At 45.1% G+C, this 25688-nt stretch overlaps 1 protein-coding gene across 1 annotated transcript in view; it reads left to right on the top strand.

Annotated features, from left to right (window-relative positions):
- Positions 1 to 4053: 4053 nt before the first annotated feature.
- The window catches only part of FEM1C (fem-1 homolog C), a 34059-nt gene continuing 12424 nt past the window's right edge, over positions 4054 to 25688 (top strand). Inside the window, exon 1 of the mRNA XM_006278136.4 lies at positions 4054 to 4860. Coding sequence (XP_006278198.2) covers positions 4317 to 4860 — 544 coding nt within the window. The 5' untranslated portion in view covers positions 4054 to 4316. The remainder of the gene's footprint in view (positions 4861 to 25688) is intronic.

Here is a 25688-nt window from a genome sequence, read left to right on the forward strand (position 1 = left end):
AGTGATTATTTCAAGCTAATAGAACCTCTTCATCAGGAAATTATTCTTGATATCAAGCATATATTTTCCTTTGTCCCATTTCTTCCCATTACCTTTAGTTAAAAATCTTGAACAATGTTAAGTCCTTGCCCCAGTTTACCCAACCTATGCATATCTACCTTTTACTCTTTCCTCAGAAATGAATACAACTTTCCCCTTAATAGTTTTAATTGCTTGTCTCTGATATCCTGCCAATTTCTTTCATCTTTTTGATACCGAGATTCCAGAAGTGTGATCAGTAGTCTGTGCACAGTCCCATCAGTGCTGTATACAAAGGGACTACAAAGCAGTGTGGTGGTCTGTGATGTATTGTTTCTACATATGCAACCCAAAATTGCTTTGGCTGCTTCTTCCTCGCCCGCCCCCCACTATATTGAATTGCAAATTTATATCCAAAGTACTGCCCTTATCTCCATAAGTCTTTTTTGGTATCATTTCTATATTAGATCTCCCTGCTATCTGTAGCTTACATTTGGTTGGTATTTGACCTGCCCCTATCCCCACAGTCAAATATTGCCTTATATCTTTGTCTGCCCTAATTTTACTACTTTTTAATACAAATAAATATTAATCAGCAATGATCTCTATATGTAAATGCATCCATTAGGCAAATATAAATATTTATATTTCTAGACTCTAAAGCATCTAAAATATGTTAGAAAGGTACATATCATCCCTATTTTGTAAAGGGTGTGGGGGGATGGGAACTGAGGCATAGAAAGGTGACCTAGGTTTCTTGAGAGATGCAGGGCACCTCTATCTTTCATTAATACCTTCTAGAAACAGGTCAAACAGGACAAATATAAAAGTGTTGGGTGACTAAAAATCTGTTAAATATGAATGTAAGAAATAAAATGTAGAGCTAGAGATTCTAAGGTGTTTACTTAATATTTATTATTTTTCAGGCATCTTAGAGATATATAGAATGTGTTAACTGAGCAGTAGTCTCAATAGCCAAGGTGCCATGATAGTGCTTATTTGAGGGTTCACATTTTGTAGGTTTTGAATAGATACTGAAGCAAAAACTTAACTAGACTTCACAAACTAATATTCTGTTGAATACTTTGTATGTTTATTTGCAGAAGTTATATCAATTAAAAAAAAACAACTGAAATATAAAGTGAAAAGTAACCAAAATATTTCTTTAAAAAATGAGAACAAAGGGAAATTAATAGGTCACTGTGGTGGAACACAGGGACATAGGAATAGGCATAACAACTTATAACAGACCAGTTCCTGTCTGTATCCTGTTTCTAACCACAGCCCTTAAATTGGGCTCACTCCACAAAGAGACTTTGCCACATTTAGTTGCGACTGAGATCCTCAGATTTCCTTTTAAAGTCCCTCAGTCCCAGGAAGGTACATTATGCACCTACACTTCTGCCAGTGGACAAGTACACAGCTACCCAAGGCTGACCCTGACAGATATGCAAGTTCAGCCCCAACTCACTAAGCTGGAACTGGGTTCTCAAACTGAGCAGTTCCCACAATCTCACCTGTGGGACTGGATCTAGTAGGTGTTTCCTAACATGCCTCACCTGTACAAAAAACAACCAGAAGGAAGGGGTTCCAGTGTCCTCCCTTAATACCCGGTAGGCAGGCCACTCATCTATGTGGGAGATCCAGGTTTTAATATGTCCTTTGTGGTCTTGTTTAGACTATGTGCATCTCTTATGGTTGTGAGTTCCTCAAGTTTATAATGGGTTGTGCAACAAGCATTTCCTCTTATCAGTTAGAATTGGTCACCTTCCAATTTCATGGGATGTGCCCTTGTTTGTATTGTTGACTTTTTTAGACTAAGTAGTTAGTCAGCGTTTTGGGCCTTGCTGGTTTGTTTCCTTTGGCGGAAGGAGGAATCAGTGAGACAACTTCTCTGTTTTAATCTCATTTGTTTGTTTTTTTAAGTACAAAAAAGTCTTATTTCCTGAAGCATGGTAAAAAGAAACAATAGCTGACAACTTCTCTGTTCAGAAATCCAAGTCAATTTTCTCAGAAAGTGTTCTGCCCAGAAGCAGCTTGATTTCTTGGCTTCTTCCCCAAGCCACAGACCCTTGTTTTTACACCTGTCAGCTGGCTTTTCCCTTACTTTCTGCTTCCTTTTCTATGCTAATCTATTAAGAAAAAGGAATGTCACTTTGCCTTCTATACACCATTAATCTCCATATATCCCTGTAATGTGTCCTCTCTGGTTCATCCCCTTTTTAAACTACTACGCTAGTCCTTACAGTCTCTCTCTTCATATGGTGTCCTTCCCATGCCTCTGTGTTCATTTCCTGCCTCTGAACCTGTTCTGTTTTTGATATATCTTTTTTTCTTGAGACAGGGTGGCCAGAACTGAAGCACAGTAATCTAGAGAGGACGGTGTACTGATAATTTATATAAAGACATTATGCTTCCTTGGTATAATTGTCTCCCTCTTTCTCTGTATAACCTAACATGTGTGTTAGCTTTTTTTCGCCCTTTACTGCTGCTGCATACTGCTGAGTAGAGATTTTTGTTGCTGAAAGTTGCTGAATGTCCAAATGCCATCAGCAGAGAGGTAGTTAGCCTGGTTTAGGGGCAGAGGGGAGGGTGAACTGGCATCCCACTTTGATTCGTGCTCCACCCAAAGTTTAACACCAACTGCCTGGAAGTGGCAGCAGCATTTCTAGTCCAGCAGTGCTGAGGGCATTGCATGACCTGCAGGAATCTACCTGTTCCCTTCTAAAATCTTCATTCCACAGGCCTTAACCATTCTCTCTTCCTTTTAATGGTCTGAATGTTACCCCCATCTCAAGCTAGCCTTTGTTTTGCCATGCTGCTGCCTGCTCCTGGAGCTCCTACGTCACAGCCCCGTGGATCACTTTTCACTCCTGCCAGCGAGGTTCTGCTTGGTTTGGCTTCTACCTTACACTGAATGAGGCTGCTCCAGCCTCTGGTCTATTAGTTTATTCTGAATGGGAGAGAAATGGGGAGGGAGGGGATGTTATGTGTGATGATGCGGCTCATCATCTACCCCCATCTTTCCAGCACCCTTGATTGGCCCAGGAGCGTGCTGGCATGAAGGAGGGGCAGAAGACCGCAGGGTGCACCTCCTGGCCCTGCTTAGCTGGACAGCTGCAGAGCACCAGCTTTGGGGACCTGGAGTTCATCTGCCAGGTGCTGCCACAGGGTGGTCCCTAAACAGGCAGGTGGGATAAGGGTGGAGACCCCACAGGCACAAAGACCCTCATGAAGCTCCTGCTGGGTGCAAGTCAGCATTGCCAGGTCTTAAATGCCAGGTCCTTTCCTGCCTAAGAGCAGGGGGGCTGGACCTGACAGTCTCGTGAGGTCCCGTCTAGCCCCTAACTTCTATGAAGCTATATGAAATGATCTTATTGGAAGCTCAAAATGATCCCATTTGCGGAAAAACTATTGTATGTTGAAAAAAAAATCTGCAAATAAGTGCAAAAAGTCTTCTTGTTTACTGTATATTGCTCACTGGAACCCGGCAGTGAGTGAGAACTGGGTCATCCCAGTTGAAGCATTTCTTTATTGTGAAGCAGGCAGTCCTCAGAAAGAGCTGACAGCAAGCCCAAAAGTCAGTTAAGCCCTTCTGAGAGTGACTTGAGTTTTGTATTTGCAGCATCAATTACCTACCTCCAAAATTATCCTAGATTTCGAACCCTTGCACTATGATGGGCTGCACGAGTCTAGTACAAATATGATCATTACCATGCACCTGGCGACACCGGTTCCAGCCTCCCCCCCAGCTTGCTCCAGTACGACACCGACCAGCGGCTCACCCACGAGGCACCTCCCCCCGTAGTACGCGGACTCCCCCGCGCGCCCGCACTAGGAGGAAGGCGCCTGCTCCGCGCGCACTCAGCCTAGCTTGAGCCTCCTTCCCCACTCTGCGCCATGCTAGTGGCTGGCGCGGCGGCAGGCCTCTCCCTATGGGCGGGGCGGCCGCGTCAGCACTTTCGGCTGTGCCGGGGCCAGGCTCCTGACAGGCGAGGCGGGTAGGCTAGAACGCCGGGAGGGGAGGGGAGGGGTGGGGGGAGGACGGGCAGCTGGTCTGACGGACGGAACCTTTCCTGCGGCCGGGGAGTGGGGGGGCGGACGGAACCTTCCTTGTCCCCGGGGAAGGGGGGCAGCGACACGTTGTAGAGCCCCCCTTGGCCGCTCCCCCCAGTGGGCTCGCCCGCGGGACCCGATCCGGCGCCATTTCGGGGGCTGGATGCGCGGGCGCCGCGGCCCCTCCCCCCCCCGCCGGGGGTCCTGGCGCGGCTGAGGGAGGGCGGCGGCGGGCGGGCGCCATGGACCTGCGGACGGCCGTGTTCAACGCGGCGCGGGACGGTAAGCTGCGGCTGCTGGCCAAACTGCTGTCGGGCCGGGCGCCGGGCGAGGTGGTGGCGCTGGTGGGCGAGAAGACGGGCGGCGCGACGCCGCTGCTGATGGCGGCGCGCTACGGGCACCTGGACACGGTGGAGTACCTGCTGGACCACTGCGCCGCCGCCATAGAGGTGGGCGGCTCAGTCAGCTTCGATGGGGAGACCATCGAGGGCGCGCCGCCACTGTGGGCCGCCTCGGCCGCTGGCCACCTGCGCGTCGTGCGCTGCCTGCTGGAGCGCGGCGCCTCGGTCAACAACACCACGCTCACCAACTCCACGCCACTGCGCGCCGCCTGCTTTGACGGCCACCTTGACATCGTCAAGTACCTGGTGGAGCACCAGGCCGACCTGGAGGTGTCCAACCGCCACGGCCACACCTGCCTCATGATCTCCTGCTATAAGGGCCACAAGGAGATCGCCCAGTACCTGCTAGAAAAGGGCGCCGACGTCAACCGCAAGAGCGTCAAAGGTGAGGGCGGGGGGCTAGGCAGGTGTCAAGTGGGGGGGGGGTCACCTAGTACAGGAGCAGGGCTGCAAGGGGCCTTGGGGGAGCATCTGGTTGGACCCTGCAGATGTAGAGCTGGAAGATCCTCTAGTCCAACCAGGGAGCAGGGATCCTGCAGGCTGAGGGCTGGAAGGGGCCTCAGGGATCCTCTATGACTGAGGATCCTCAGACAGGGTTGGAAGGGACCTCAGGGACTGCCTAGTCCCACCCAGGATTAAGTATTGTGCAGACACAGGGCTAGAAGGGGACCTCAGGGATTGTCTAGTCCAACGGGGGACTGAGGATCCTGCAGACATAGGACTAGAAGGGACCTTGGGGACAGTCTAGTCCCACCCAGAATCAAACCTTTGGCCTTGGGATTATTAACACCAAGATGTAACCAGCTGAGCTCAGAAGGGACCTCCAGAGGTCACCTAGGTCTAGGCCAACCCCCTGCTCAAAGCAGGACCAGCCCCAGCTAGATCATCCCTGGCAAGGCTTGGTTGAGAGGCTTAAAAATCTCCAAGGATGGAGAGTCCGCCACCTCTAGGTAACCTGTTTCAGTGCTTCACCACCCTCCTAATTAGAGAGTTTTTTCTAATATCCAGCCTAACTCTTCCTTACCGCAACTTGAGCCAGTTGCTCCTTGTTCTGTCACCTGTCACTGCTGACAGCAGTGGAGCTCCATCCTCTTCTTAACCACCCTTCAGGCAGTTGAAGGCTGCTGTTAAATCCCCCCTCTGGCTTTTCTTCTCCAGTGAGTCTCAACCAGGGGTGCCGTGGGCACGCCAGACAAGCCCCCAGGCTCCACATCAGATCCCAGCATGTTTAGAGAAGCGCTTCGCCCTGCACTAGGAGAGTGGAAATGACAGAGAGATGTAGTCAAGCGGAAACAGTGCTGGCACTTCTCGAGGGGGCATCATAGTCTCAAAAAGGTTGAGAACTGCTTTCTTCAAAACTAGGTGGTTTTAGGGGTGTTTGGGCGGGGCTGGGGAAGGTGGTATTTGGGCAGACATTTAGGTACCTGGAAGCTGTAAAACCCTAACAAGTTGTGAATGAAATGCTAACTTCAGTTTCATGCTGGACTTGGGCCATTCCTGTGATGGAGCCATGGGAATATTTATGGACTATCAGATAGCCTTCCTGGAAGGGGAGAAGGACAGACAGTCCACAAATCGTCATACTACTGAAGTTAGTGTTTTGTTTATAATTTGTCTGGTGTTTGCAACTTGCAGGTATCCAACTGTTGGACAACCTTTTTTGGGTGTGGGGGGGAAGGCTAGCGAGGGAGGCAGATAGACCACAAGTAGTCATCTGACTCCACCATGTAAATGTTAAAAGTCCAGCCAGAAACTGAAGTTAGTGTTTTGTTTATAATGTTAGGTGTTTATAATGCCCAAGTACACAACTGTTGGACACCCTGTTTTTTTGCGGGGGGGGGGAATGGGGGGAGGAGAGTTTTGAGCGTTCACAAATATTTGTCTGGCTCCATCATGTCAATTTTCAAAGTCCAGCAAGAACCTGAAGTTGGTGTTTTGTTTATAACTTGTTAGGTATGTACAACTTCCAGGTACCCAGCTATCGGGTAACCTTTTTGAGGTGCAGTTGAGAGGGAGAGCGGATAGTCCACAAATATTCATTTGGTTCTGTCATGTAAATGTTGAAAGTCCAGCAAGAAATTGAAGTTAGCACTTTGTTTTATAATTTGTTAGGTGTTTATAACTTTCAGGCATCTGACTATTGGGGAACCCTTTTTTTGCAGGGAGGGAAGATAGTTCACAAGTAATTGTCTGGTTCAGTCATGTAAACATTCAAAGTCCAGCAAGAAACTGAAGTTAGTGTTTTGTTTATAACTTCATAGGTTTGTACTTCTAGGTATCTGACTATCAGGTAACTTTTGGAGGGGGGATGGGGGGTGGAAGGGCAGATAGTCTGCAAATATTCACCTGACTTTATAAGGTAAATGTTCAAAGTCCAGCAAGAAACTGAAGTTAGCATTTTGCTTGTAACTTCATGTATTTTTCACTTGCTCTTCCAGTCATTTGTTAATTGCTAATGCTAGTTACCTCATTTCATTTTAAATTGGCGAATTTTAACTTGTGAAACCCAGTTCTTGAAAAAACTGGCTACGTAAATGTTTGCTCTGAACTAAAATGTGCACGGTTAGAAGACGAATAGATTTTGGCAGGGAGAGCATGTTCTTGAGTGGACCATGTAAGTTTTTCAAATATACAAGAATTTAAATGTGTGTGTGAAATTTGGGATGTTTCCAAGACCATTTGTTATATGCATGTCATGCAGTGATCAAAATGAATTAATTTTGCACCATTATGACTGGAGTAAGGAAATATTCTAATTGGTTAAGGAGGAAGCTTTCTGTATTTTTGTCATCCCTCATTCTTGAATCCTTTGGACTGAGGCTTTTTTTGGCTGTGGCAAGGGAGAAATGTACATTAGGGTAAAGAGGAGCTCTCATGTGACCATGATCACGACAAAAAGGGTTTCTGTGGTGTACTGATCACAACAGATGTCTCTTTGCTTCTGGTTTACAATGATCCTGGCACTATTGTTCAAGCTGAAGACTTCTGTCCTTTTTGTTATGATTGTAATTGCATGGGCTTCTTGTCCTAACCGTGGGCAATTTTCTGCTTTTTTAAATGCATCACAATCCTACATGGTGATGGAGCTTTGTCCTGAAAGGTATATTGGCTACATAACAGGCTACTAGTGACTTCTATTTTTTTTAATCCTTGATCGTTGGCCTGTATTTTATCACTTTATTTTTGGTAGGTTGAGGTAGGGAGGGATTTGCTCTTTAAACTAGTGACTACATTAGGCATAGCACTTCTTACTCTTGGTTCTGGCTAATTATATTTTAACAGCATTCCAAATCTGAATTATAATTTGACAGTTGGCCCCTTTCTATTGTTTGTGGTCTTTGTAAGTAGCCCAAATGTAGAATTTGGGATTTACACTTCAGAAAAAAGCTGTACACTTTAAATTGCAAGTTAGTGAATGAAATGCAGAATACTCTGGGGAATAATATACAGCTAAAATTTAATTAATAGTAGAAATATGAATTGCACAATTTGTAGAATGGAATCACTCTAGTTTCTCCTTTTAAGAAAAAGATAACTTTCAAGGAATGAAGTCACTCATGAATCCCCCACCCTGGAAAAGTTTGAGGGTAAGCATCACATTTATAGACTTGGCTCTTTCAATATACGTTTTACGTTCATACTAGTAGTCCGAGAAATTATTCTTTTAAATATATGAATGCTTCATATAGTTTAAATGACTGTATGATGGAGTTCTACCTATAAGAATTTTCTTTCTGGTCTCATGTTTTCTTTTCAATATCTGCATGATTCAAAATGTAATCACTTGAATTGGAGACCTTGCAGCATAGGCAATCTATCTCTGTTTCGTGAACAAACTAAGAGTCTGGCTGGATATGATTTTTAGTCCAATAAAAGTCACTTTTTAAGAATTTGTATATGTAATTGGTCTGTCTTTTTTGCTTTTTGGAAATAGACTATTCCAGCTTACATCAGGTGGACATCCTTTCCTCATTAGGAGTAGGAAGCTGCCTGACTTTTGAAGATACTGTTGGGATGGAGGGCTTGACGAGGAATAGGAGGGCAGCATGATTTTTGTCAGTTGTGGGTGACAGCTGTGAGCCAGACTGAGAGCATCAGAGAATCGCAGTAGCCTGGAAGTTTGTAGGAAGGTCCACAGTTAATTTTAGCCTTTGGGAATTGGCCTCCTGATCTTCGATCTATAAGAGGCATCACTAACCTTACTGTTCTGCCAAATGACTTTTTCCACTTGAATTTGAAAGGAAATAGAATTTACTCTTGCCTTTGTATGGTATCATCTTTCTTGGAGGAAGGACTCGAATCTTGCCAAACATGTCTTCAGTTTCCACTCCCCTTAGCTGTATGCTAAAGGGTCCCTAGGGTTCCAGGTAAGTACTAATTAAGTACCTGGAGTGTGGGTTTTCCTATTATCCTGATAGTCCTATTATTCTGACATTAGGTTGTGCTGGATTGTGTTCTTTCTTCTTAGACTGTCTTATAACTGCTGTTGTTTTTCTATTCTTTATATATTCAAAACCATGAAAGTAAATAACAAAGCTCTGTATACATAATAAATATTAGCTCTTAATGAACTGGGATACTTCTAGAAAGATGCTGCTAAGGCATCTGATCCAGGCATTAGGTCTGTGCAAAACTTCAGGAGCTGATTCAATGCAGAGGAGATTTAGCCCGATTCAGGGACCAAATCTCTGAATCTGAATTAAATTGGGAGACCAGTTACAAGCTCCGAATCGATTTGGAAAAGATTCGGCCAATTCGGAGATTCGGCCATAGACTAAACAGGCAGCTGACAAGTCTGTTGGGGCTGGGGGAGGGGGGAGGGAAGGAGAGTGGAGGAGGGAGGGGCTGGGGCTGGGACAAGCTGCCCAGCCAGGGTGGGGGGCGCGTTACTGGGGGTGGGGGGCGCGGGATGCATGTGTGGTAGCACTGGGAGCAGGGGTTCGGCCCTGCTGTCACTTGCCCAGTCAGTGTGGTGGGAGGGGTAGGATGCAGGCATGGCTCGCTTTGGGCGGAAGGGGGCAAGTAGCAGCAGGACATAGCCCCCACTCCCAGTGCTGCCGTGGAAGGCAGAGCCCCTGCTCCCAGTGCTGATGCAGGTGTGGCAGTGCTGGGAACGGGGGCTATGCCCTGCTGCCACCCAGAGCAAATCACACCTGCATTGCACCCCCACGCACTGACTGGGTAAGCAGCAGCAGGGCATAGCCCCTGTGGCTCCCCCCCAACAGGGCAGAGGCAAACACAACTAAAGGAGCCATAGGAGAAGTCTCCATGGCTGCTCTGCCTGGCCCCATCCCCCACCCGGCCCCAGCCTAGTCCTGGCACTTAAAAAAAAAAAAAAAAAAGCCCCGTACTCACCAGCTGCAGGAGCAGCAATTGGGGCCTTTGGCCACTCATAGTAGAGTCCCCCTCCACACACTGTCTGGGAGCTGGGGTAGCTCCATGCATCAGCCAGAGCCTGGCAGCGCTCAGCCCCAGCGGCCCTAGCTCCCAGACAGCTCACAGCATCCTGCCGAGCCATGCTGCACCCATGCCATGGGGTAGCTGTCAGGGGGGTGCCAGGTAGGGGGTGTGATCCCTGCTGCCCCTCGCTGCCCCGTGTTGTGCAGGGGGCCTCTGCCATGAGCGCCCAGAGGCCCCAATAGCTGCTTCTGCAGCTGGTGAGTACGGAGCTTTTTTCAAGTGCCTGGACTAGGCTGGAGCCAGGCACGGTATGGGGCCAGGCAGGGCAGCCATGGGGGCTTCTCCCATGGCTCTCTCCACCCAGGAAGAAGCAGGCATAGCTGGAGGAGCCACGGCAGAACCTGCAGCTGCCCAGCTGTGCCTGCCTCTCCCCAGCTGACCCGAATTGGCACGGAATCTTCCAAAGCAGATTTGGCTGAATTGAGTCAGGACAGTGATCCGAATCTCTGAATTGAATTGCTATCCTCCGAATCAGCCAAATCCGAATCTAGTACTTCCCTATTTGCACAGGCCTACCAGACATCATTCATGAAACTAGGTAGGAGTGGACAATAAAGCTTCAAACAAAACTTTCAGGGGGGAGGAGTAGGCATCTGAGATCCAGGGTAGGTGAGTTTTTAGAAGTCCAGAAAACAGGATGCTGCTTTTTGCAATAGAATTGGATGAAGCAGATAAAACAGGGATTTGAACGATGTGTTCCTACTTTTTGTAATGTTTACGGTGTCCACATAAACTGCAGTTGGTAATTAAGATAGGCATAAGGATTTCAGCAGGGTTGGGGCAAGGTAACGACAAATTCTAGGAACGTCTCGCAGGTGGTGATGGTAGGGAGATATAGAATATATTTGTACTGCCCCAGTACATCAGGCAGAGCCATACTGGAACACACTGTCCATCACACATGGACTGCCTCCTCAGAAATAGATAGCTGCCTTAGTGCAGTACTGAGTGGCTAAATTTGTAGATGTGCACAGGTAGTACTGCATTAAGGAGGTGACTATATTTATGTTTGGGGAAATAGTGGGCACAGTCTTCTCAGCTTGGTGTGGTACCTGGCATAAACATGCCCTTACATACTGACAGTTGAAAAAATAAAAACAAATTGGGGAGGATGGCCTGGAACTCTAAATTTTAGAGGCCAATATTTTGCAGGTATATAGCCAAAAAAGTTTGAAACCCACCACTCTAAATTGAATAATCGCTCTGTTTAAATTTCCGCAGACTTCTATATAGTATAGAGGCAAGAGATCAAAAGGTCACAAAGGAATTTGGAAATGTTTAAGTAATTATTAAAATGTCTTTTTTGTGCCATATGAAAAATGTAGGTGAAGAAAAAATGGCTAGTTGGAGATGCAAAATGTGCTTGTCCACTCAAAATTGTGAATGGGAAGAGGAAATCCTTCCATTTCTTTTGAATTGGAATTTTAGTTTAAAAAAAACAACAAAAATAAAACTAAACAAAGCAGCCTGGTCTTTTTTATCTTGCAGACTGTTCTAGTGTAGTTAGCCCTGGTTTCAGTAAGTACAGATTGAAAGTAACAAGATTTTGGTCAGTTTCACTGATGCAGCTAAAGACTCAGCCTAGATCATCTTGAGTCCTGAATCCTAGGTAGTCCTGACATCAAGAATCTTGTCTTTCTCTTTGGTTCTTGAGCAAGATATGTGAAGGAGGAGGAGCAGCAGGCACTGGCATTTTGTGTGTGGGAGAGGGCCCTACATTCAAATTCTAAGCAAGGGACACTTCTCAGGTATCCTAGATTTTTTGGGAAATAGTCTGTATTTTGGCTAAATTCAATGGCCTGTTTTACTACCTTACCTGCAGGATATGGTAAGCCTTCAGGATGCTTCCTTTTCAGAATCTGGAATACCTCCCTGAATTCTTGAGCCCAACATTTTACTGCTGAATAACTGTTACTGTGACTACATGTAACCTTCTGGTGACTGGTCAACAGGAAAGGAGAGTTTGCTTGAGACTATACTCCTTCACTAGAAAGATGATCTGAAAACTAAACCTTTGCTCAGCAAAATCCAAGGAAAAACAGCCTGTCCTTTTCTCAGCAGTTGATAATGAGGGATATTCTTTGTCTCCCGTGCATTATTCCAGAACCTTACTGAGGGCTTCCCTTTCTTTAAGTCTTCTCCCCTTTACTCTTTGACTGGATGTATATCAAGAAAATGTTTTAATACAGGGTAATTGGTTTGCCAGCAAATCAGATTTACAGGAAAGCAAAATTTTGCAAGAACTAAATACTGCTTTGGCTCTGCTTTCTTACTGATCTTATCCACAAGTTGTTGTTATGCAAGAAAATACAGTATCTTTTGTATTCCTGCCCCTTCACCTCAAAAACAGATGGGGCAATTTTTGGGTGCACATTATATGCAAGGAAAAGGGCTCTCCATGGGCCCAGAAATTTGTTGGGGGTAGTGGGGAGCAGTGGCAGCAATAATTGCTGCTGGCTCTGGAGCCAAGTGCCAGTTTGGTCCCAGAGCACTGAGTCCAGGACTGCTCAGAATTGACATGTGGCTCCAGAGCCAGCATGTGGGAATGCACCTGCTCCATAGCCCTGGCATGGTGGTGTGCTGGATTGGGCCCTGCCATGTGGCCCCCAGAACCAGAAACTCTAGACCTCGGGTACTTGCCTGTACTCTCAAGTAACATCTTTTTTCCCCTTCTTCCTTTTTGGGGTCTTCCAAAAAGAGGATGTGTATGATTATTCAAGGATGTGTTGCATGCCAGAAAATACAGCAATACTTCAACTCTCTAGAGGAGGGTGTCAGACAGGTTCTATCTGCTAGTTCTGGCTCATGGAGCCTCTCTAGTGGCCCCTGGGCTACTGGTGGGCCACTGGAAGTTAGAGGGCATGGCCTGCTTGGCATGGCTGTCACCAGTGAGCTTGGTTCACTTCCACCATTCTTAGATTTTCCTCCCTTACCCCACTTGGACCTGCTACTGCTGAACTCCTTGTTTCTGCCACAGCTTTCATGCCCCAGGTTGGATCCAGCCTGCAAGAGCACTGCAGTATAGATCTAGCCCAGGGGCGGGCAATTATTTTGGGCAGAGGGCTGTTTGCCCAGTTGTGGCAAGCTGTCGAGGGCTGCATGGGTAGCCCTGCCCCTTGACAGGTGCCCCGCCCCCTGGTCACCATCTTGGGACCAGTGTCTCAAGCCACTACCGGTGGGGCCCAGAGCGGGGCACAGGCTCGTGGGGATCTGTGGAGCTGGGCTGCACCAGCAGGGAGAAGGGGAGGATCTGGCTTAGCTCCATAGTGCCCCTGCCGGCCGGAACCCTGTACTCCTGCCGCCCTGCTCTGGGCCCTGCTGGTGCTGGCCCTGGGACACTGGTGTGGGCCCCGTGCACCTGCTTACTCCCAGTGCCCCCCAGCCCCATAGTACAGGTGGGGGGCAGCGTGCAGACCTGACCCCTTGCTCCCCGGCAGCGAACAAGCTGGTGCTAAGAAGCATGGGGGCAAAGCAGCCCCGCCCTGCCCTGTGGTCAGTGCTTCCTGTTGCAGCCACTCGCAGCCCACACAGGGCTGTCCTGAGCAGGCACAGGCAGCCCCACACAGGCTGTGAGCAGCTGCAGTGTGGGGCACCGGCCACAGGGCGGGGGAGGAGCCGCTTTTCCCCACACTCAGCATCAGCTTGTAACCCACCCCTGCTGCCAGCTTGGGCCCCGACGGGCGAGCCCAGAGCCAGTGTGGGGCCCAGGCTGGCAGCAGAGACAGGTTACAAGCTGGTGCTGAGCATAGGGAAAAGCGGCCCCTTGCCCGCTCTGTGGCCGGCACCCTGCGCTGCAGCCGCTCACAGCCCATGTGGAGCTGCTTGTGCCTGCTCAGGACAGCCCCATGTGGGCTGCAAGCGGCTGCAGCAGGGAGCGGTTGCGTCAGGGAGCACGGGCCACAGGGCAGGGGAGGGGCTGCTTTTCCTTGGGCTCAGCTTTTCCCTGGGTTCCTCCCTTGCCCGGGGTCCTCCCCTGCTGTTCCCCTTACCTGAGTTTCTGGCGTCAGTGCAGCCACATGATACAGTCCAGAAGCCCCTACTGGGGCTTCTGGCTGGGGAGGTGAGGTTGGATGGGCCCTGCTGTTCTGGGAGCCCGCTGGACTTCCCCTGTGTTCTCCTGCCCCTGGTTTCTGTCATTTTTTTACAGGAACCAAAGACCAATAAATGTATTAATTTTCTAAATTTTTTAGGGCCCTGCGGTCCGGATAAAATGGCCTTGCAGGCTGGATCTTGCCCACCCCTGATCTAGCCTGTGGCCCCAGCTGAGTTTGACACCCCTGCCTTACATAAACATAGGAAACACCAGACTTGTTCAGTCTGGGTCTGTGCATTTGTGTGCAATCTTCAGTCTCTTAAGTAGGAAGATTAGTTAGATATTAATTCTGTAATTCAGATGGAGACTGAAATATATGTAGTGTTCTTAGACCAGGAGGGGTAACCAGGGCACCCATCTGTGTATCTGTACCTGATAGCCTTAGAAATTAGGGGGTGAAATAGAATCACTCAAGTTCATGCACAGTTGATGTGAAGTTTGTTGTATACGTTCTTATATTTAAACCAATTAACCTTCCCTAACAAGGAGCTATAAGAAGTCTGACGGGCTTCATGCTTCTGGATTTTTCTATCTGTTTACTTGGCAAGTGCTTCATTTTGAAAAAAAAGACTCCCTGTGAATGAAGACCTTGCTCTAAATGTATTTTGAATCTCTATTAATGATGGCATAACAGTACATTGTGTACATATTTTGGGCAACAAGGCTATGTGAAACTGAACTTTAGTTGGAATACATGTTCCAACTAAATGAAATTGTAAAAGCAGATACAGTTCAAAGAAAGAAAATACTTGAGTTGGAAAAAAAAGAATACTTCATATTGAAACTAAATGACTCGGATAACCTTGTACTTCACTGATGTCTTAACATTATTCATAATCATGAGAACACAGTTAAAAAGAACTACATCTGGGAACAAGAATAGCGCTCTCTTCTTTTTCTTAGTATGGGGAAGTAGATTTTTGATAATGATTCTTTTTGTAGATATTTTTAGCCAAAGTTTCTTCAATTTACCCATGAGGGCCCAACTTTAGTCTGTCTTCCTGCATAACCATATTATGAAAACTAGGGGTGCACCAATAAAGATTTTCTTGGCCGATACTGATAGTCGATTTACTAATTAACTATATCAGTCAATGTCAATCAAGTAACCAATATTTAGTAATAATGCAACGCATTTTAAACTACAGATGTATAAACCTTTTCTTGTTTGTTTGTTTTACATTTATAACACACATACGAATGCACTTTAGCTTAAGCGCCCCCACCACCATTTCTAAGCAGGTGGACACTGATACAGGAGATGGGCAGCACTTTAATTAGAGTGGCTCGAGAAGCTGCTTTAATTAAAGTGCCGTCCCCTTCCTCCCTACCCCGCTCCACTCCCAGAGCACATGTAAAAGTGCCCATGCTAGTAGCAGCAGGCAGGGCTAGCCTAGCAGTGCCCGTGACTGGCTGCATAGAGCCATTCAGCCCCTGCTCTTCTGTGTGATGCCCTTGAACCCCAGCCTGGGGGCAGCTGCCTAAGCCTGCCCAGCAGGGCTGAGGGGGAAGGTGTGAGTTTTCTTGGTTGCCCAGGGCTGAGGGTCTCTTGGCTAGGCTCCCTGCTTTCCTCCCTCTGCCCAGGGCAGGACCACAGGACCGTTCCAGGCCTGGAGAAACCGGGTCAGTCCTTTCCCCTGCAGCTGGGCCCCAGGTCCCCAGAGCTGCACTCCAGTGAGGGAAGAGCCCCTTCCCTTTCTGGTGCTGCTGCAGACAGGGGCAGGGCAAGCCAAGCCCCCTTGCCTTGCCGGGGGGGGGGGGGTGGCTGGCTGAATGGACCCGGCTGGGCTGAGGGGCTGGGGGAAGGACCCTGCTGTACACAGTGTTGGGGAGCAGCTGCCCTGACCCCTGAGGCGTGGCCACCCGGGTACTGCAGGTTGAGTCACGCTGGGCCAGGCCAGGCAGCTTCACTGAGGCTGGCCTCCCTGCCCCAGTTATATCTTTATGGCATTCAGTACCTTTTACAGCACTTGCCCCAACCCCAGCCTGCAGTCTGTGCCACACCAGTGCCTGGGACACTGCGGCAGCTGCTCTGCTCCAGCCCAGCCCAGCCTGGCCTGCCAGTGAGTGGATGAGGGTGTATCCAGCGTCACCCTGGCTTGCAGGAGGAAACCCAGGCATCTGGGAGCCCCAGCCCCATGAGCGAGAGGGAATCCAGGTGTCCAGGGCCCTGGCTAGAAGGTATAATTTTTGCAAAACATTATTGGTTACAACAGTAAAAAAAAGCCAATAGCTGATAATTTCATTTCCCTTTTATTGGTGCTGATGCGATAGGCAACTGATATATTGGTGGGCCTCTAATGAAATAATGAAAACTTTTAACTGATCTGCTATAAGTTAAAATTGGATTTTTTTTCCTGATAAAGCCAGATGCAAAATGAATGGGGCTTCCATTTACTTAAAGTAATATAGAAAATTATAATTATGTGCAGTAGGCAAACGGGTATTGATACATAAACTCATAGCTTTCTTGCTGTGTTCTAGTTCATTTGTGTAACAGTCTTTAATAAGTAAGTATGTTTACTGACAGATTTATTTATAACTTACAAGCAGAACCTTCAAGCAACTTCTTTAGAAATAAGCTTTTAAATTTAAATTTCTCTTAAATTAAGTGGGTCTGAATCTGTAAAAACATACGCATACACTTTATACACATCAGTAGTTCTACTAAATTCATGGTACTCTGCGCGTGTATAAAGTTAAGTATATGGACAACTACTTGCTTGAGTGGATGTTAAATATTGAGCGCAACCTTTACATTTAGCATGTGATCAAGCTTCATAAAATTTACAAGGAGCAACTCTAGTACAAATCCAACTAAATCACTATCCATGTCACTACTTTTCTTTCTGATGTCACAAGCCCATAATCTGTTTTGGGAATAATTTCCTTCTGGGAGTGCAGAGAAAAGGCTCATTATAAATTTGAATCCGCAGACATGAGTTTGTACCATCAGACAGTGTTATAAATACTGATACACTGCATTTGTGTAATATTTTCTCCTTTTATCTATTTTTAAAGAGGGGCTATTATGTGAGAATAAAACATAAAGATGCAGTATAAACTTTTTGATAACATTTTAATTTAAAATGATTTCATAGCAATTCAGAGGACAAGGTAAAAGAAAACTACAGAAGTCTTATTTTTTTTAATAAAGGAAATTAGTTGGCTGGTGGGCATGTAGGATGAAAGTGCTGTGTGAATTAGGTATAAACTAAAAGCAGAAAATAAGTTCTAAAAATATGAATAACAAAGGTACTTGCATTTACTTGTCTACCTGATTTTTAATATTTATTACATTTTGTTATTTTGCAGTAGTTTGAGAGTGGTATATATGCCTTTCAGAAAGGTTAACGCTTCCAGTATTTGTCATCCTGATGCACAGAAATATCTAATCTAGATGCGCAGTTAAATTCCTTTGGGCTCCTCAGGAGTTACAAATGGATTAAGAAAACAAAACACACTGATCTGAAAACATTTAAATTGTGAGGCTTTTAAAATGTTATTAATATAACTTAAAAAAAAGAAAAGAAAAAGCAATTAAAATGTTTGACCACACTTTTTAAATGCATGTTTCCTTTAGAAAAATGCTGCATGGAAACTACTGTTTAGAGATAAGTTTTCAAAAGGCCTTTGTTTCTTACTGACCTGTCTCCTCTTTGATCCAACAGCAGAGGTATAATGCTGAATTTGTTACAAAATGTTCTAGTGGAATCAAATTAATGGTATAAACACAGGATTATGTCTTTATTGCAGAGTAGTGTTGAAAGTGTTTATTTAAATGTATGCCTAGGATAACCAGGACTGCAATATAACTTGTCTCTTATGTTTTGGTAGTGTTGAAGTGATGTTGTTGTCATGATGGTCCAGGAAATATGTGAGGGGCAAGAATCCTTGTGGGTGATATCTTTTATTGGACCAGCTGCACGATTGGGATAGCTATAGACAAGCTTTTGGGTATCATAGTACCTTTCCTCAGATCTCAAGTGAGTTGAAGGGGTACTGTGATACCTGAAAACTAGAGGTGCAGTGATACATCAGTTCAATATTGGATTGGCACTGATATAAAGAAAATTGACTATATCAGAAATTGGCCTGAAGTGGCCGATAATTTGGCTGATAAATACCTGTTTGTGCATGCAGCCACAGCGTACTGCATGGGCAGCAAGGAGCACAGCCCAGCAGCATGGAATGCTATGTGCAGCTGATAAGTTTGTGGTGGAAGAGGAGTGGGGGGGGAAGGGGAGGGGTGTGTGTGTGGTGGGGGGGTGGGGGGACATGTAGATCAAGGCCCCTCTGGACAAGCAGCGGTAGCAGTAGCGAGAGCTGCACCCTCCCCCACTTCCCACGCCCCGCAGACAAGCTGTGGCTTTGTCCTGCACCTGCCCCATTCTGGCTGGGCAGCATCTACCCCAGCCCCACTCCCTCCCTCACTGCAGCCTTGATCTACCCTCCCTCCTCCCCTTTCACCACAACAGACTTATCAGCTGCATGCAGCTGTATTGAAAATCGGATTGGTATCGGCTGATATGCCTCCTTAAAAATTGGCTATTGGTATCAGCCCCCAAAATCTCTGTTGGTGCACCCCTTCTGAAAACTTGTTTGTGTGTGTCCCAACCATGCATTTGCGTCCAATAAAAGATCACCCACAAGTATTCTTGCCTCTTGTAGAAATATTTTTCTGAGCAAGTTACCTTCTCCTTGTACCCCACACAAGAAAATACTTCTTTATGGGTTACTGGAATAATCTCCTGCTTGTCAGATGATGTGCACAGCCTGATATTCTGAGTTAATATTTAATACTTTTTATTAATAGGTATCTTACTGTAAAACTTGTGGATAATACATATATTAGGGTAGTGCAAAGCAGGCTGTATTTGATTTAGATTCAGATTTGGCCAGATTCGGGGCACAGTGATTCAATTCATTGATTCGGATCACTGTCCTGATTTGATTTGGCCCAATCCAAATCTGAAGATTCGATGCTGATTTGGAAAAGCAGTGATTCAGCCCTAGACACAGCTTTAAAAGTTTTTTCTACATACCTCGAGGTACCAGGCACAGCTCGTGAATGCTGAGATGGTGGTGCAGATGGAGCATCCCACAGGAGCGTGGGGGTGCCCCCCCACATGCTTGGCGGTGGACTGGAAGTACTTCCACTCCACTTCTAGGTCTGCCGCTGAGCATGCGGGGGACCCCCTCCATACTGCCCTGGCTTGGCAATCGGCCTCAGGGGGGCCCCAAGTGCCCCCCTAGACCCAGGAGGCACCAGTCGTGGCAGGGGGGGGTCCCGTGCACTCCACAGACAACCCAGAAGTGGACTGTAAGTGCTTCTGGTCCACTTTGGGTCTGCCGCCAAGTGCGCTGGGGACTCCTGTGGGATGCTCCATCCACCCCACCATCTCAGCGTTCATGAGCTGCCTGGTACCTTGAGGTATGTAGAAAAAACATTAAAAGTTGTGTCTATGTCTGAATCATTGAACCTCTCCTAATTGATTCGGAGGGTTTCGATTAGATTTGGAGAGATTAGAGGATCTCCTGATTCGATTCTGATTCGGAGATTTGGCCGCCTAATTGGGTTGAATCTCTGCCAAATCGAATCGGTGACTGAAGCTTCGCACAACCCTAATATATATATGTACTTTAGTCTTTGAATTAAGTGTTAAGGCTACTATATTGTCCTTCCATTTCTTTCTCAAATTGACACTTGAGAACTGCTAGGTATATAGCCAGTTGACTGGCTATGTAGAAGGTAGGTGACTTGCAGCCATTCACGTGTGCTCTCATCAGGCCTGTGTAGATTTGTACTGTTAGAACCATTCTCTTAATTTCCTTCTGTGTTTCTTCAGCTTGTCAGTTAATTGCTTTAAAATCAGAAGGCAAAACTGAATGGCAGCTGGAGCCTTTGGGAGTTCTTATAATACAAATAATTAACAAGAAGCTTATTTCTGATTAAAGTAGAACTGTTGTTAATCTCAACAGAGGTAAAAAGGAAAGATCTGTTTGTGGAAAGAAGTCTAATTGGAGAGATTCTCTGGAATATTCTAGGTTTTCTCTGTATGCTTGTTACAGTAAATTCATGAGTTTGCAAAAATATCTGTCTTGGCAGCTGGCCAAATTGATTCAACTCTAACCTCAGTTTTTGTGTATTTTTTCTCTGATGTTGATGAGTTATAATGATGTATCTACCACTGAAAAGAAGTTGATGGCATTCAGTAGGCAATTTTCTCTAAAGACTGATTTGTATCGTGTAGTATGGGCAGCTGTCTTGGATCCTAGTTTATGTCAAAATTTGCTATCTTTAGGTAGGTATGTGGGGCCAGATGTACAGGGAAAAAATGACCTCCTAGCTTTCAAGTTTCTATGAAGTCATTGTTACAAGCCTTTTGGTGTTGGTAATGCACCTTCCCTTCTAGAAAATAGAACTGCCACCTTGAATTTAATTGTGATTTTAAAACTGAACCTTGTGTAGTCCTAGTCCTGGCTATTTTGTTTTACACATCTCTTTGCTTACAAACATTATCTTCTCGAGCAAGGGTGTCAGACTAACCTCCTTCCCTGGCCTGGATCTAGACCTTGGGGCTCCTTGGCCAGATTCAACCCAGGGGTGACTCCATTAGTGGTGGTGGCAGCTTCAGGTCCTGCCCAGTGCGTTTGGTGGTGGTGCAGCAACAAGCTACCACAGCATTCCACATGCTTGAGCTGGAACTTCTGCCACTGACATGTTTCATGCTAGGGCAGTAGCTCTGGGTCCAGCATGGGCCACGCAGCGGCAACAGCTCTGGCTTTGGGTCCAGCACGGGGAGCACAGTGGTAATAGCACTGATTCTGGTCAAGCACAGGGCACACAGTGGTAGTGGGGCTGGTATTCAGGAAGATGGGGCCACAGCAGCAGCAGTGGGTGAAGCATCAGGAGGGAGTACCAGTGTCAGCCTTCATTTGTCCTCCTACCCCTGATTAGCACATCCACCAGGGTTAAAAGGCTCTGGATTTTGTGGTAGGCCACTCTCCACACAACTTCCAGTTGTCTGGTGGTAGCCGGAAGAGACGGTCTCGTTCAAGAGATACTGACTAAAAGTTTAGAAATGCAGTTGCATATGTTAACTTTCTGGAGGTATAAAAATAGTTTTAGTCACACATATTTTAAAAGTATTGTTATGCCTTTCCCTGCAGAGTATATGATTAGTTTTAAAACCCAGATGTAGATTGTCTGAATTCTTTTTTAATATTTTATCTGTCTTTATATTTCATCTTTGACTATAAGCTGCTGTTTGCCTTCTCTGGGGAGAGCAGCCTATAAATCTAATAAATAAAATATAAACACAACTTTCCTTAGCAACCTCAGAATATTAAAATGCATCAGTTAAAATATTTGCGAATATGCTTCGTGGGGGTTGGGAAGGCACCCTTTAATCCAGGCTTTGTTTTCACCCAGATTTAAAGGTATGTTGGAGCGTGGCAATGCACTACTTAGCTCATTACAAAACTTTAGTGTAGAGAAGGCACTACATGCTTTAACTGCATGTTAGATATGTTGTGCTAAAGCAGTCTGACCTGTGGATTCTTAATGTGCCTCTAAAGATAAAGGCAGAATTGGAACTTCTGGTCAACTGCACTGAAACAATTGCTTGATTTTTAGTTCTGTTTCTATAACTACAATAAACCTTTAACCTGAATTCCACCTGCAGTACAGAAGTCTTATCTAGAAAAGAAATTTGTCCAGAAACATGTTGTTTCTTTATATTCAGTTGTACTTCTGGCACCCTCCCCACACCAGGGATTTAAAGAGCTCATTCATTTCTAGTTCTTGAATATGAGTTTTTCTTCCTGCTGCTCTCACATGGCTATCCACATCATTCAACTTTTGTTGTGGTTGCATGTGGGGAATCTCTGCCTTTTGGATGGTCATGAGTCTTGCATGTTTCAGGAGAGTTGACACAAGCAGGGGAACCTTTCTTGTGAATAAATAGCACACAGAGACCAAGATGAAGTCAAGGATGAGGAGTGTAGGCAGTCAGTATTATTCCTCATGATAACATTTTTGACTTTTCAGTTTGTTTTAACTTCTGGTTTTGTTTATTTTTTTTAAACGTAATAACATTAAGTTTGTGAAATCAAGCACTCTGGAGTTAGGAAGTGTCAAACTTAAAAATAACTTGGGCCCTTTTGACAATAATGGATTGATAACACATAAGAACCGAGTCTAAGATGCATTAGGTAACGGTGTACTACAGTGTTGAAAATATGTCTTGCTGTAACAGTTCTGTCTGTTACTGCTAGAGATGCATAGATTAGAAGTCCATGTTTCCAAAACGTTCAGTGCCATGACAAGACCTTCTGATGCCTTACCTACCTCCTTATTTTTACAATGTCTAACACATTTCTAAGTGCACAAGTATTTGAGAGTATGTCAAATAGCCTTAATTCCAATGATCTCTCTCTCCAGTGAGATGTACCTTCACAACAAATACTTACCTGCATAAGACTAAGTAGCTGGAGACAATGTATTTATTCTCAGGGACAGTTGATATCCTTGTCCTCCATCAGACCGCTTGGGACAAAAGTAATTCAAGCAGCAAGTAGATTTAGCACAAGCAGTTTTGTTTCTCCTGTGAAATAAAACATGAAAATCAGAATATGTGTAAAGCAATTTTTTTTTTAAATTTATATATATGAGAGGTGTGTTTGTGGGTGTGTATCTACCCTAATATAACCTGCATGATTGTTCTTTTGTTTGGTCTCTGTATCTGTATAATAATCTGCACAGAAAGTAGGAGTTCCTAGAAAGCTAATACGTCAACCCTATTTTTAGTTTTACTCTCCATGTGTTGTTCAAGTGTCTGGATAGCTGTCTGGCACATCTTGAGGTTTGACTTGAGTTGTAGTAGATGTTCTGTAATACAGAGAATCTACCATGCGTTCTAGAACGCTAAACCAGGGAGAAATTCTTGGAAAAAAAAATCTAAGCAGTTATACAAGTAGGTAATACAGTTACAGGAAATACTCTTATTCAAAAAAAGTAATTTATAGATTATCATATATACTTGATTCTCAGTTTTATTTGATGTTCTTGGAATATTAAAACTGTTCCTAGCAGATGGGCATTTTGATGGTATAACTGAGAACAGTCCAGAAAAAGGGGAAATGTGGAGGTTTTAGAGGGCATTCTATTGTGAGCTGTAAAAGTTATATATAGTATGAAAATTAATAGATGGAGAAATGGGGGGGGGGGGGGAGGAGAGCCCCATTATGAAGATGTGGAAATTGGCTGACAGCAGAATCAAAGCCAGTACCAAAATTAATGTTCATAACCAAAATAATAGTGTTCATTAATAATAACAGTTTTTTTTTTATTTCATTAGTCAAAGGCATGGACTAAGCATAGCACTGAGCATTCTTCTGTTGGAAACCAAGTATCACTTTTTGTAGCCACTATTGCACTTGTAATAAGTGCTGACAGAATTGGGCCCTCGCATGTGAAAACAATATTTTGGTACCCTTTTAGTTGTTGTTAGAGCAGTTGTTTTTGAGCATGAGTCATCTCAATCTTCATGTGTTGAATAACTTACAAAATTAATGGTAACTATTTTGGTAAAAAATATTACCCTTCAGCCTTTAGTGGAAGCACCTAGTATTGCTTTAAGAAGTTTTGTCACCAGAAAATATTTTTGTGTTGGTCAGGCTTGCTCTCTGCACAATAGAATCCAAATGGCTTGCAAAATTATGTTCTACACTCTCGTGCAAAGATGGGGATTTGAGAATTTTCTGTGAATAAACAGAGCTGCAGCTGTGTAGGACTAGAGGTTTTCCAGCTGTTTGCTGCAGCTTTTGTTCCAAAAGGTACTGCTTTGCCAGTCAGCTGGGCTAGACCACTGATGAGTTCCAGCTGATTGGAGTAGTGATGGCCTTTGCAGTTAAAGCTGTAGCGGCAGCTGGAACATTTCTGTGGTTCTATGCTGCAAAAAGGTGAGTTGTCGGCTATCTTTAATTTGTCAACTTGCTTCAAACTAAGTGGGTTTTGAACTACCCTGATATGAATTATTCAAATTTTGTGGTAACAATGTACTTCCTCCCCAGAAAGAGAGTTGGAAGGAGATCTTAAGTCTTATTTGGTTGAAAAGGAAAAATAGATATTGCATTGTTTTAAGTGGTTGACTATTTTTCACAGGAGAGACTGTTTGTTTTTATGAATTGTATCCTTTCCTAACACTAATTCCTCCCCCTCTCCATTGTTTGGTTTTCAAAATATTTTATTTTGTGGACCAGCAGGAAGGGCTCTGAAGATTGCTGCTGGTCCACAGAAGGTAGAGAATTGCAGTCTTTTTGTAAACTGACAAATTATATTAAGCTATGGGTAATACTGTACTGTTTTTTTCTTGCAGTGTTGCTAGGGTAACCACGGTTAATTCCCGTTGTAGTCTTAGGACGGTAATTTTCAGTGAGAGTGGTGCAGCACTCTGGGATGCTTTGAGATCCTTTCAAGGGTGTCTCAGGGTTCCAAACAGTGTTAGCCCTGTGAGGTGAGCAAACATGAATCGCAGTACTGTTAAAAACATTCTGACCTGTCGTGGTCTTTCTAAGTTCTTTGCAACAGAAAAATTGTTCTGTTTTTCTGTAGTCAAAAAAGCAAATGAAAACAAAGAGCTTGCATTTTTGGAGGGGTTCCCCAAGTCTATCCAAGGTCTCAAGTCTATCCTTGAGTCTAAAAAGGTCGAGAACCATTGTCCTAAGATATCTCTTATGCGGGAATCTGCTGGACCTGTGGGTCACTGCAATAAAGTAGTAGTGACCTTTATAATAAAAGCTGTATTAACCCCCTCTTCTTTTCAGATGTATTGCTGAAGTCTGAAAATCCCTGGCATGTTGGGTAGGCCTTGGAGCAAGGGTGGGCAATTATTTGGGCCTGAGGGCTACTTTGGGAGTTTTAGTGAGCTGCCATAGGCCGGGCCAGCACCCCGCCCCCAACAGCTCACCAAAACTCCATACATGGCTCTGCTCTGTGCTTGTCTGGGTGGCTGGGATGGGATGGAATGGAATTATAGGTAGGCAGGGAGTGGCATCCAGCAGCAGAGCAGGGCTGGGTCCAGGTCTGGGGCTGAGATCGGGATTGTAAGGCAATGACAGTGTGGGGCTGGCCCCGTGGCAGAGCTGCAGTCGGCTCCATGCAGACACCTGCCTGTAGAACTGGCACCTATGCTGGGGTTGTAGCATACACTGTTGAGTTTGTGTGCTTCTAGATGAGCAGGAAGGTCCATGTCTTGGAAATGGACAGAAACTAGCATTATATTTTCATGTCTTATTGGAAGTAAATAGTTATTTAATAATCAAGCTTTTATGTGGTGAATCAAATTGTGGATATATACATTTTAAATGCTTTAAAAATGGTCACACTGCAAGGTCATAGATGACTTCTAGGAAATGCAGGGATTATGCTGTAGTATTTCTTGGGTTTTCAAGTCTTATGTACTTTGATATGCTCATGGAACAATTTATATTTCTTAGTGTCATGAAAAATAATAGGATGGAACCTTAATGTATCCTTCTATATAATATAATTTTTCTCCAACATACACTGGACTTTTAATGAGGTACACAGTTCTACCTCCTATCTTTACCAGTATAAAGGTCAAGTTCACTTTGGCCTGAATGCATACTGGTTA

This window comes from Alligator mississippiensis, chromosome 3 (assembly GCF_030867095.1).
Source record: "Alligator mississippiensis isolate rAllMis1 chromosome 3, rAllMis1, whole genome shotgun sequence".
Lineage (NCBI taxonomy): Eukaryota > Metazoa > Chordata > Crocodylia > Alligatoridae > Alligator > Alligator mississippiensis.